The sequence below is a fragment of the Somniosus microcephalus genome, chromosome 16 (genome assembly GCF_052327205.1).
Source record: "Somniosus microcephalus isolate GS21.2 chromosome 16, FLI_Smic_1.0, whole genome shotgun sequence".
Classification (NCBI taxonomy): domain Eukaryota; kingdom Metazoa; phylum Chordata; class Chondrichthyes; order Squaliformes; family Somniosidae; genus Somniosus; species Somniosus microcephalus.
Window position 1 is genome coordinate 55,435,773 of NC_141002.1, and position 14,092 is coordinate 55,449,864.

General features: G+C 43.1%; 1 protein-coding gene across 4 annotated transcripts in view; it reads left to right on the forward strand.

Moving 5' to 3' along the window:
- The window catches only part of dusp16 (dual specificity phosphatase 16), a 149,038-nt gene that overhangs the window by 40,894 nt on the left and 94,052 nt on the right, over nucleotides 1–14,092 (forward strand). For 2 of the 4 annotated variants that reach the window (XM_086009071.1, XM_086009070.1), the window contains exon 2: nucleotides 4,273–4,791. In XM_086009071.1, the coding sequence (XP_085865197.1) occupies nucleotides 4,561–4,791 (231 nt within the window). In that variant the 5' untranslated portion in view covers nucleotides 4,273–4,560. Of the gene's footprint in view, nucleotides 1–4,272; nucleotides 4,792–12,654; nucleotides 13,740–14,092 lie in introns of those variants that run through there. The other 2 variants (XM_086009072.1, XM_086009073.1) reach the window with 2 other exon arrangements.

Genomic DNA, 14,092 nt, shown 5'->3' on the forward strand with positions numbered 1-14,092 from the left:
ATTCTAATAAAAGGCTGAGTAGAGTTCAGAACAACAGGCTTTTATTAACTACTGAATGCAACTACAAACAGATCAGGACTATGCCTCTAGTGGACGACCGAATGGCAGAGAGCTGCCGTGCAGCCGTCCTTATACCAGGTAGCCAAGGGCGGAGTCAGCTGAGGCATAGTCAGGTATAACAGTGAAACAAGAGTGAACGACAACAACAACAACAACAACAATAGTGAACACAGTGAACGACAGTGGTTTACCACACCGGCGAAGAGACTCGAGGTGTTCGGTGCCTTCCCGGATGCTTTTCCACTTTGTGCGGTCTTGGGCCAGGGATTCCCAGGTGTCAGTGGGGATGTTGCACTTTTTCAAGGATGCTTTGAGGGTATCCTTGAAGCGTTTCCTCTGCCCACCTGGGGCTCTCTTGCCGTGTCAGAGCTCCGAGTAGAGCGCTTGTTTTGGGAATCTCGTATCGGGCATGCAGACGATGTGACCCATCCATCAGAGCTGATCGAGCGTGGTCAAAGCTTCGATGCTGGGGATGTTGGCCTGAGTGAGAACACTGACGGTGCGCCTATCCTGCCAATGGATTTGCAGGATCTTGCAGAGGCAGCGTTGGTAGTACCTCTCCAGTGCTTTGAGGTGCCTGCTGTGCATGGTCCATGTCTCTGAGGCATACAGCAGGGCGGGTATCACTGCTGCTCTGTAGATCATGAGTTTAGTGCCAGGTTTGAGGTCCTGGTTTTCAAACGCTCTCTTCCTCAGGCGACTGAAGGCTGCACTGGCACACTGAAGGCGGTGTTGGACTTCGTCATCGACGTCTGCCCTTGTAGGCTCCCGAGTTATGGAAAGTGGTTCAAGTTGTCCAAGGCCTTGTCGTGGATTTTGATAATCGGGGGGCAGTACTGTGTGGCGGGGGCAGGTTGGTAGAGGACCTTTGTCTTACGGATGTTTAGTGTAAGGCCCATGTTCTCTTACGCTTTGGTGAAGGTGTTGACGATTGTTTAGAATTCGACCTCCGAGTGAGCGTAGACGCAAGTGTCGTCTGCATACTGTAATTCGAGGACAGAGGATGGGACGACCTTGGATCTAGACTGTAAGCGACGGAGGTTGAACAGTTTCCCATTCTGTAAATTAGATCCACTCCAGCGGGGAGCTTACTGAGGGTGAGATGGAGCATTGCAACAAGGAATATCGAAGAGCGCTGGTGTGCTGACAGAGCCTTGCTTGACCCCGGTTCGTACGTGAATTGGGTCTGTGGTGTAACCATTGGTCAGGATCACAGCTTGCATGTCGTCATGAAGCAGGCAGAGGATGGTGACAAACTTTTGAGGGCAGCCGAATTTGAGGAGGACACTCCATAATCCCTCACGGTTGATGGTGTCGAAGGCCTTTGCGAGGTCAAAGGCGGCCATGTACAGCGGTTGGTGCTGTTCCCTGCATTTCTCTTGTAATTGACGCGCGGTGAAGATCATGTCCATTGTGCCCCTTTAGTGGGTGGAATCCACATTGCGACTCTGGGAGGAGCTCTTCGGCCACTGGGAGAAGACGATTGAGGAGGATTCTTGCGATGACTTTCCCTGTGGCAGACAGCAGGGAAGCCCCTCTGTAATTACTGCAATCGGACTTGTCACCTTTCTTGAAGATGGTCACAATTACGGCGTCCGAGATCCCCCGGCATGCTCTCCTCCTTCCAGATAAGAGAAATGAGTTCATGAATTCGTGCCAGTAGTGCTTCTCCGCCATGCTTTAGTGCCTCAGCAGGGATTCCATCTGCTCCTGAGGCCTTGTTGTTCTTCAGTTGTCGGATGGCCTTTTCAACCTTTTCTAGCCTTTTCAGAGTAAGGAAATATATATTGCTAAACACTGCCATCACTTTGTTCTGCAGACAAAAGCATACTTAAATCTATAACATTTTACAATCCTAGAGGCTCCTGAAGTATTTAGGTTTTTGAAATGCTTCCCAGAAATCAGTTGTCAGTGTTTGAAGTTTTCTCCTGATTGGTCAATGGAAGCAGCAATGGTATCACTTCACTTTTACAAAAAATTGCAAACCATATCATTACCTTTTTTAGCTTTGGATGTAAAGCTATTGTGCACAACATACTGTTTTATTACATACTACATTTTTTTGAGCAGTGGTTTTCTACTATATTCATTTTTATACAGGTATAGATAGACCTGCAAAATACATTTCCGATTTTAAATTTATATATTTTATTCACAAAACCTTCACTGTGAATGTAATTTAATGCTGTAATGACAGTTTTGTGAGAGTAAATTTTGGTGCTTGTGATATTTTGAAATGAAACAGACTGTATATCCAAAGGAAATTGTATTAAGGCACCAGGGGCTGAATCTTGACTCAAAATTGGGTGGGTTGGGGTCATGTCAGAGGTTAAAATGCAAAAAATCTGGAATAGGATCCGAACCCGCCCACTTACGGTTTTAACGAGGGGTGGGTGACCAATTGGCTCGCAGGAAGCAGGTTGGTCATTTAGATATTATAATGATACTGCTTGCCTTCATTTTAACAGTGATTCTATTTTTAACCACAAGCGGTCGGGTTTCCCAGGCCTCAGTAAACCCGGCAGCTGAAAGCAGGCGAGAATGGCTGAATCCATGAGGTAAGTGCCTTTACAGCACTGCTTGTGGGCCAGGAGCAGCAGGAGTGTTTCCTCCCAGCCCCCCAAGCTACCCTGTAAACTCCCCTGACCACAATCCGGACCCCCATCATGATCTCTCTCACTCCCCAATACACCTACCTGCTCTTGTAGGCTTCAGCCTTGTGAAGCAGGCTTCTTGCCCAAAAGGCCTCCAGCCTCTCAGTCAGGCTGCCTGTGGGCAGGAACCCCACTTAAAGGGGTCGTGCAGTTAAATTCTGCAGGGTTTCCCGACCTCAACAGCCTCCCCGCACAGGACTCGCCTCCAGGCTAAAATCTAGGCCCAAGTCTCAGGCTTGTAATACTATATAGTCGATCTTGCTTGTACCAATGCTGAGCAACTATATAATTACTAGAATATGGTATAATTTGGGAAATTTGATAATACAGGTAGACTATCCTTTATCCGAAAACCTTGGGACCAGCTGTGTTTCGGTTTTCGGAATTTTTTGGATTTCAGAAGGTTTTCATCTCTGTATCTGACAACAAACACTGTTGCTTAGCAACAGCTTGTAAACACGCAGGCCCTGCCTTGGAAGCATCTCTGAAGCTGTTGCTAAGCTACAGAGACTCTTTCCACAGCCTGACTGTTTAAAAAAAAATGCTAGGGGGAAAAAAAAATGCTAGGGGAAGAAAAAAAACCTAACAAAACGGCTGCTGATTTCTGCCGTTAGATCGAGGTTTCCGGCTCCCCCTGCTCCGTATCTGAATTCCTTGACTTAGCGGGGGTCTGGGGCTCGACTGCCGCCGCCAGTTGTGGGAAAGTCGGATATCAGCTGACTCCTACACTAAGCTGGCCCGCAAATCAGGTCGGGGGGGAGGGGGGAAGAAAAGACTATCGGATGGTCCGCTGCAGCTATCGGACGGGCCGCTGTATTGTTGGGTTCACTCTCCCAGTACCTCCTTCACACTGCCCGGCTCGGCCTGCAATCTCCTACCCAGGAGGGAACTCTGTGACCCCCTGCCCTGCTCACAGGGAAAGGCAGAGCTCCCGGACCACTCCTGTCATGTTTGGCGCCACTCGGGTCATGTCGTGCGCACGACTTACGCTCTACGAAAAACTTTTGGTTTTTAGAGGTTTTCGGTTTTCGGAAGTGCGGATAAAGGATAGTCTACCTGTAGTAAGAGGCCTATTAAGGAGCTTGGCAGACAAGTGTTTAGTTCTTGCTGAACTGTTGAAATGTGACACATTGTGGAATACTGGGGTGTTATTTTTTGAGTGAATTATAATCCTAATGTCCTTTTTTTGGAAAGGAACATGATTTATTCAGACTCAACAACATACAATTATTATAAGAGTTACAGGCAAAGCTGTCCATCAGGAATTTGAAAGTGGATATTTACCCTGGATGTAGATATACTAGCATTGAAAATCTTAATTGAATTATTTTTTTTAATTATAATGTTTGTGAAATTACAATTCGTTTTGCATTTATTTTTAGTAGGATTTTTGAACTTGGGAGTGTGTGTTAACTTTAACAAAATGTGGAGAGAGTATAAGATTTAATTCTAAATATTTTTGCAGTTTGTTCCTCTTTGTTGCAGTGTTTGATAAACTACTCATTTTCAGATTATTGTTGGTGCATCTTTCTAAAGATTCTTTTTGTTTTGTTTGCAGATGTTCTATTCGGAATGTTGAGTTGCAGATATAGGTGAAGAATGATGTAAGGCTGAATTATCCTTTGCGCTCACAAGGCGATGGTGTCCCAGGGCAACCCACAGTAAGGCTGTTGTCCAGTCACAGGATATCAGCAGTGGAAAGGTTTAAGCTGTACAGACCGTTGAAATGGATTTTATTTTTCTAAGTCAATTACAATCTACGTGACGTCCTAGGTTTCTGCTGTAATGAACTGGCTGATTCTTTAAGTATAACTGACCCATAATTTGGGGACAGTCCGGTGTCACCATGGCTGATGAAAAAGCCAGGACTCAAATGGTGACTGCTGAGAAGTTGGTGGGACTGATGGAAAATGGCATGGAGAAAGTGCTGGTTATTGACAGCCGTTCTTTTGTTGAGTACAATGCCTCACATATCTTGGATGCTGTGAATATTAATTGCTCAAAGCTCATGAAAAGAAGACTACAGCAAGACAAAGTACAAATCATAGAACTCATCCAGCATTCTGCAAAACAAAAGGTAGGTTTCTGCTAGAAAAGTAAAATGGAGAGAATATTGGGGGGATTTGCATAGTGCAGTACTTTCAAAATCCTTCCCATCTTTAATTCATCCTTCTACCTTTTTAAGCTTGACATTTTAACTCTCAAATTCATTTTTTAAATTCTGAATTGGGGGAGTGATTACTACAACAACAACAACTTGTATTTATATAGCGCCTTTAATGTAGTAAAACGTCCCAAGGAGCTTCACAGGAGTATTATAAGACGAAAAAATTTGACACCAAGCCACATAAGGAGAAATTAGGGCAGCTTAGTCAAAGAGGTAGGTTTTAAGGAGCACCTTAAAGGAGGAAAGCGAGGTAGAGGCGGAGAGGTTTAGGCAGGGAATTCCAGAGCTTGGGGCCTAGGTAACAGAAGGCACGGCCACCAATGGTTGAGTGACTATAATCAGGGATGCTCAACAGGGCAGAATTAGAGGAGCGCAGATATCTCCCGGGGGGGGGGGGGGGCGGTTACATATCTATATACAAATAAAATGTAATATTTGTAGTATTGCAATACCCTAGTAAAAGGGAAACTCAAGTAACTAAATTTATCTTGATTCCTTATCACTAACCAACATCATTGTTGTGATAGCTGAAGTGAAAAATGGAAAAAAACACAGATTGGAGGAAGGTTGTTATTTATTGTGCGGCATGCTTAAGAATTTGAAAGGGTGTATGCCGGTGTTGGTATCACATTATTCACAAAAAGTATAAAATGCCCATTCAGGTGGCAGAGAATTGTAGGTAAATATGTGCATGTTTTCTTCTCCATTTTTTAGAAAAATATTTTGTAAATCCTTGTTTCCAAATTAAAATTTTTTCAGGGGTAGCATTATTACATAGAATGTATAGCTCAGAAACAGGCCATTTGGCCCACAGGTCTGTGTCGGTTTTTATGCACCGCACGAGCATCCTCCCACCTTACTTCATTTCACCCTATCAACATGTCCTTCTATTCCCTTCTCCCTCATGTACTTAACCTAGCTTCCCCTTAAATGCATCTATGCTATTCGCCTCAACCATTCCGTGTGCTAGCGAGTTTCACATTCTCACCACTCTCTGAGTAAAGACGTTTCTCCTGAATTCCCTATTGGATTTATTAGTGACTACCTTATATTTATGGCCTAATACAAAAGCAAAATACTGCAAATGCTGGAAATCTGAAATAAAAACAGAAAATGCTGGAAATACTCAGCAGGTCCGGCAGCAAAAAGTAACACAGCAAGAGAGACCCTTACGATGCACTGGCTGGGATTCAAACCCGGGTCACTCGTGGGAGGCGAGAATTCTACCACTGAACCACCAATGTCCCACATTTTGTATGCTGGAAATCTGACCCTCCTCTAGCCTCATCTTTTGTTTCTTTACTTGTTCCATTTCCACCCCCTCGCACCATTATCCCTCGTCATTCAATCTCTCCTGCCTTCCACCCTATCACAGTATTTTGCTTACACCCCTTCCCCTTCCCACAGCACCTTCCCGTGCAAGCGCAGGAAATGCAACACCTGCCTTTTTACCTCCTCCCTTCCTAGTGTCCAAGGCCCCAAACACTCTTTCCAGGTGAAACAACGATTTATTTGTACTTCTTTCAATTTAGTATACTGTATTCACTGCTCACGAACCAAACACTTTGTGGAACACCTCCATTCATTCCGCAAGTGTGACCCCGAGCTTCCGGTCACCTGTCACTAATTCTCCGCTGCACTCCCACTCTGACCTCAGCCTCCAACATTTTTCCATCCTATCACAAACCTTCCCTTTTGTTCTTTCCTCTCCTCCCCCCTTTTCCCTGCCCCTGCACTTGCTTAAAACCTGTTACATCTCTAACATTTTCCAGTTCTGATGAAAGGTCATCGACCTGAAACTTTAACTCTGTTTCTCTCTCCACAGATGCTGCCTGACCTGCTGAGTATGTCCAGCATTTTCTGTTTTTATTTTATATTTATGGCCCCTAGTTTTGGACTCACCCACAAATGGAAACATCTTCTTTCCGTCTACCCTATTGAACCTGTTTTATCATTTTAAAGACCGCTAACTGGTCACTTCTAAGCCTTGTCTTTTCTAGAGAAAAGAGCCCCAACTTGCCTGAAGGTGTTTGTCCAGAGTGTCTGTTGGGAAAATGTCCTTGGAGTTGAATGGGGAATGTACTAGTCTCATTATCGATTGATGGAAATTTACATTTTCAAGGATTGTTGTTAAATGGAAATCTGTTGAATCGTAATTTAATACAGGAATTCTTCAGACCAGCTTCTTGTGTTTGAAAGTGCCAGTATTCCCATACCATTAATTTTCCCTCCACCATATTAATTTTCATCTACATAAATACAGTATCCATCAAATTCTAGAAATACACCCAGGTATTTTTGCAAGGAGTACAATTTAAGCATAACAAAAATGTCTACTTGGCTCCTAATATTAAATTTCAGACTTTTGTGAAGATACCCTCTTTTTTTGTTGTTTTAACCGTTGCCATGCTGGGTAAACAGGGTTTATATATGAGTACAACTGGTGCAATGAATGCCGTGACAAGTTCATTAAAAATTTAACATCAACTTTATTATGAATCTAAGATTACTTTTCTTCAAAATTTTATTCAAAAAATCCTTTCGTACATTTTGTGAAGTGTCACTGTTACACAGTACTTTCAGGAGAATACAATGACATGTTGGCCCAGTTAAGAGTAATCTGGGAATCAGAGCAACTTGATGGCAACCCTTTCTGCTGGAGTAGCCACGGTCAGGAAGGCGCACTGCTACACATACTAAGTTCCGGTCTCTGTATTCAGCCATTCTGACTGCACTCCAGGATACTACAGAGGGCATGAAGATGCTAGCTCAATTAATAATTTTAAATCTGAGATTGATGGATTTTTGCTAGACAAGGTTATAAAAGGATATGAGGCCAAAGCAGGTGGATGGCGTTAAGATACAGATCGGGCATGATCTCATTGATTGGTGGAACAGGCTCAAGGGGCTGAATGGCCTACTCCTGTTCCTATGTTCCTATCTCATATTGCAATAGAAGAGTTGTGGGTTCTCAGTCATTGTTTTGGTCAACCTCTTGAGCTCTTTTATGAAAGGAAGGTCAGGAAGGAAAATGGTAAGTCAATTTACTTGAACTGCAGAATTCCAATTATGCTTTAGACTCCAGAGCATCTACACATTTCTAGCCAGTATCCACAAATCTGAAGCATAAATTTGAACAGTAATTGCTTCTCATTAAAATTGATAGGGGTTTGTGCGCTATAGTGAGTTAGCATTCTCTCCTCCTATCTCATTTTCAAACTTTTCCCTGTTGATCTCCCTCTTATTGACGCTCACTCTGCCAGCTGTAACGTTCTTAATTCAGCTCCTGGTGGATGTGGGTCTGCAGCACAAAACAGCCTATAATTTAGCAAAATTTAGCAATCCTGACCAAACCATAAAAATTGCCTGTTGTGGAACATGGAAAAATACTTATCGGTGCAGTATTGCTCTATGTGGCCAAATCACAAACGTATTGTTTTTGAATGCATTTACAACGAAACAAGCGTTTTCCCAACACTTGCTCTTGTTTGCGCTGGATGGAAATTTTCATAAGCTGAAAAGTGCCTTATGAACCAAAACTTGTCATTTACTGTCATGTATAGGTTAGCATGCTCAGATTGAATAACTCTGCTACTTGTGGTAAACTGTTACTGGAGAATATCTGGGTTACCCACTACCACATTTTCCTGTCACTTCTGAAGGTGGTAAATAACACATGCTATATCTCTTCTACTAAATGGATAAGTTACATCTCTGATCATGGGGAGTATAGGCTCACCTATGGGATCTACCTTTTGTGGTGACAATTACTAAAAGGTTTAGGGTGAAGCTCTAATCATAATGGTGACCTCACAGATTGACGATGGGAAGCCATATGATGTAGTGTACCTTGCCTTCCAAAAGGGTTTTTTATAAATTATTGTGAGAAACGTCTTTATCAGTCTACAACATGGATTAGTAACTGGCTAAAGGGAAGGAAGCTGAGGTCGTAAGTGAAGCTCGGACACTGAGGGTGCCCTAGCGGGATCCATGCTAGAAGCTCTTCTGTTCCTGATTTATGATGTTTAATGCAAAATAGTTATATTTGCAGATGACGCCAAGCTAGGTGGGACTTTGGGCTCCGAGGCAGTCATGATATTGCAACGAGAGGTCTACAGGATTTGCATCTGAGCTAGTAGTCACAAATGGAGTTAAATACAGAAAAATGCAAACTATTGTCTATTGAAAGTAAAAATAAAATAAGGGACACTTATAATCCATCAGTGGGATAGAACCTGCCAAGGAGACCTAGGAGTATTGATTCATTGCTCACCATATTTAAAACGTGAGGCACTAGTAAATGAAGCAAATAGGATAGTATTATTATATTTATAGTTCAGTTATGTTCGAATCCTCAGAGATCATTCTGAAGCTGTACAGTACCCTGGTCAGGCTGCATTGGAGTACCGTGTATATTTCTGCTCCCTGTGATATAAAGTGCCATCTTATCCCTAGAGGCAGTGCAAAGGAGAACATCGAGACTGATCCTTGAAGTCAAAGGGAGGAGTTATGATGAAACACTTGATAAGCCAGGGTTCTCCAGCCTGAGAGATAGTTAATGGGATAAAGAAAGTAAGCACAAAACAATACTTTGATATGCCAAAACAGCAGGGAAAGAGCGCATCGATTTAGCACTGTGAAAGGCAATTTTATGAAGATGTCAAGAAGTATTTCTTTACACAGAGGGTGATCAAGAATTGGAATGGGTTTCCAGGAAGAGTGATTGAGGCCAGAGCATTGGACTCATTTAAGAAGCAACTAGATTGCATAGTATGCGAACGGTAGGGTTAAACATCTGGAAAGATAAGACCACATAGATTGAAGTACCTTCATTTGACCTGATCCTGTGAAGTTACTCTTAGAGTTCCACAATATTAAAATTTTACATCTTTGGTGGGGAATAATGTATCTTCAGACTAGTATGTTGTAACACGCTTTAAATATAGGGTAAGACTAGTAATAAGATGCAAGGCAGAAATTTAGACAAATGCTTCTGACAACTTCTTAAACTGCAACTCATTGCCACTTGGTTTGCTCTTTATAATGCATATATATTTTTTAATGTTACACAGTGGATGCAAGAGCAGAGTAGGGATACCATGCCATGGCCTATTTGAAAGGGTATTAAAATAATGACTGTTAATGAGCTGGTATGACATGATACTTACTTTCAGCACCTGTGTCGCAGCAATGAGGTCCTTTTGATGGCAAAAAGTAAGTATATTTTTCATCATCTACATGAAATGCTGCATCACAGACATGGTTTTCATAAATGTGCAATTAGCCTGATTGTGTAATATGTAACTCTTCCTGGAAACCCATTCCAATGTGTAATATGGTTGTGAGTATCAATATTGGCCCAACTAACTGGATGTTCTTTGGCTTGTATTTTAAGTGTATTAATGGTCAAAACTATGTGTTGTAGTTGTAATTGTTGTATAAATAGAGCAGGTGGCCCTACCAGATGAAGCTTCAACAAATGATACTCCAAGCTAATGCCACATGGTCAATATATAGGGGAATTTTTTCAGGTGATCAGCGGGCATGATCAATGGCGAGTCGGATGGGAACGTTTTTTTTTGACAGCGGGTTGGGACCCTGCTACGTGCCTTTCCCAAATGTCGGGTCTGCCAACGCTGAGCAGACCCGACACGCAGCGGCGGGGGAGGCAATGCAATTAAGGTCATTATAACCTTGTTAACAGACCATTAAGAACTATTTTGAACTCTCCTTCAGAGTTTACCAGGTTGCCCACTGGGTCTACGCTGCTCAGGGATCACATCAGGTTGGGAGTTGAATGGCCATGGAATCATCTCATTACTTGACAGCTGCAAATGTGCTATAAAGTTCCCATCTCTCAGCTGTTCACTTTCCTAGCTCAGAAGCTGTTGCTAACTGCATTTGGAAGACAGATTGAGCTTTATGCAGCTTGCAAGTGTTTGGAGTGAACTCTCTCTATCCAGTGTCACCTCATTGGAACAACCTCTCTCACCACTGACAGATTGCTTCTGTCATTCAAGTTCACCTGCCATCTATTCCATCAGCATCGGTGCCCTTGAAATTATCTCACCTTGGTCCTCAGAATCCCACCACGATCAGCCCCAACATCAGCAGCACCAACAACACCACCAACCTTCTCTGCAATCAACTGATGCTGTACAGGACACGGCATCAGCACCCGACCACATTGCTGCCCAGGAGGCCAGGGATGGCCTTGCCATGATCAGATTTACTTCACTTGATGCTGTACACCCTGGCTGCCACATGATGCGCCAGCGTGTACCATCTACAAGTTGCACTGCAGCAACTTGCCAAGGCTTCTTCGGCAGCACCGCCCAAACCCGCGACCTCTTCCACCTAGAAGGACAAGGGCAGCAAGTGCATGGGAACACCACCACCTCCAAGTTCCCCTCCAAGTCCTGACTTGGAAGTATATGGCCGTTCCTTCATCGTCGCTGGGTCAAAAACCTGGAACTCCCTCCCTAACAGCACTGTGGGAGTACCTTCACCACATGGACTGCAGCGGTTCAAGAAGGCAGCTCACCACCACCTTTCGAGGGCAATTAGAGATGGGCAATAAATGCTGGCCTTGCCAGCGACGCACAGGTCCCATGAACGAATTTAAAAAAAAGTTGGCACCACCCCACACCAACACCATAAAGATTCTCAACAATGCCCAAGCCATTTGTTTCACACTCATCAGCATTGCGGGGGTACCGTTATGTCTCACCATTCACTGCAACTCACTAAGCCACTTACAAAGGTGCACTCAAATCTGTCCAAGAATGCAAAGTGTTGAAAATAAAGATTTCATTGTTTGACAGCACATTAACAGAAACTTCACATGAAGATTGACTAAAACACACAAGTGCCTACCCTTGTGTGTTGTTCGTTGGTATGATTTGACTAGGATGAGGATGAGTGTGAACAGTGGCTAGTGAGATGGGGAAGTGATAATGTAGATAGAGCGGGATGGGTGGAGGTACAAGGTAAGTTGGTGTGAGTAAGGATGTGCAGGAGTAGGGTAGGGAAGGCAGAGTGATGGGGATGTGATGAGTGGCACAGCAGGATGAGGTTGAGTGTGGTTTTGCAGTAATGTTTCATGATCTACTGAGATCATTGAAAGGCTTGCGCCACAGCAGCCTGGTCCTCCTTACAACATCCCTGCTTCTGTCCTCCTGTGCAATGTGCAGCCAGACTGCGTTGTTCTCCTGGGGAGGTCTCTTCCATCCATTGGAAGGGAAGAGAACCTCCCTGCATGCTGTGACTCCCTCCCATAAGCATATGGAGGGAGTCATGAGAGCGCCTGGGTGCAGCCCTGTACCTTTGCGCAGTGCTTGTCAGTGTTTGCAGCACCTCAATGCTGTAGAACACTGAGAGCACAAATGTCAAAATTAATGTGCGCATGGTCCCCTTAAGGAAACCGGCTGATGATGCGTCATCGAATGACGTCATCAGACCCGCTTCCTTCAATTGGCCGGCAAACGCGCTGGGCAGGCTTAACAAGCCCAATGAGGGGAAAATCATTTTGGACAGCGTACTGGAGCCAGCAGCATGGCCGGGACCCGCCAATGACTTCGTCTGCCGAGATTGGTAAAATCCAGCCCTTAGTTTATGTAACTGTTTTTATAAGAAACTTTTTTTGTGGTTTTTAAAAATAAAAAAAAATCTGAAGCAGTAAAATAGTTTATAGAATGAAAATGCTGGAAATACTCAGCAGGTCAGCCAGCATCTGTGGAGAGAGAAACAGAGAGTTAACGTTTCAGGTCGATGACGCTTCGTCAACCAGCATCTGCAGTATTTTGCTTTTGCTCTTGAAATAGTTTATAGAGTTTAGTTGTAAGTATGCATTTGGTGAGCTCAATGCATGCATACAACTAAACAACCTAGCAGGTCCCAAAGCATTATTTTGCAAGGAACTATTGCAACAAACTGCACAGCTGCAATTGCTTTTCCCCTCAAAATTGCTAAGTTCTTGATTTTTTTAATGGAGGGAGCATCACAGAAATAAGATGTGTTATCACATTTAACACCTCTGGAACATTGAAATCGAAGTAGTATAACTCTCCCTCTGTTAGCAAATATATTTATCTTTTGTACAATATAAAAGAAAATCTTGGATTTATGTAGCACCTTTCATGGCCTCAGGACGCTCCAAAGCGCTTTACAGCCAATGAAGTACTTTTGAAGTGTAGCCACTGTTGTAATTTAGGAATCGCGGCAGCCAATTTGCACACATCAAACTCCCACAAGTAGCAATGTGATAATGACCAGATAATCTGTTTTAGCGATGTTGATTGAGGGATAAATATTGGGCAGGACACCAGGGATAACTCACCTGCTCTTCTTCGAAATAGTGCCATGGGGTCTTTTATGGCTATCTGAGACAGCATTTAACGTCTCATCCGAAAGACGGCACCTCCGACCGTGCAGCATTCCCTCAGCACTGCACTGGAGTGTTAGCCTAGATCTTTGTGCTTAAGACTCTTGAGTGGGACTTGAACCTGACTCCGAGGCAAGAGTGTTTCCAACTGAACCACAGCTGACACCGTGTTCAGCTTTTTAAATTTTAAATCAAATTAGGCTTACTGTAGGATTAAAATGATAGATGCTGTATCATATTTCTGACAGTTTTTCATATATAGTCTACTCTTAGTTGCTTAATTCACATTATCTGACCATTCAATTTTAAGCACTAAATTCCCCATTTGATGTGTTATTTATTTTGCTTAATATGAATGATTAAATTTTGGTGCAAAAATGACAATTACCAGTTGAGGTTGTGCATGTGTGTTTCTCTGCAGTACAGGTTGAGGAGCTGGAAGATGTGAATCTGAGATGTTACAGCATCACCACAGGTAGAAGAATGTAATTACAGTGTTTACATAGGCAGTTTCCATTATAAATGTGGACATAGGAGTTTATAATGGAAAAGGTTAACACAGGAAGTACACACAGACATAAGCTTTGTAATATATTATGTTATATACATATACCATAATATATCTCAACACAGAAATGCAAAACAGCCCAACAGCATCCCTTCCATCAACAACTATTCAAGAATGTGGCCTGGTTGGATATACTTTCCTTTGAATATTGAAATTGAGTATTTGCAACAAGTCTTCCATTGTTGTTAATTCAGCAGACAGTTTTGTAAAAATAAAGAACATCTATCAAATTGGCAAAGGTAGTCTGGAGGACGAGTTCA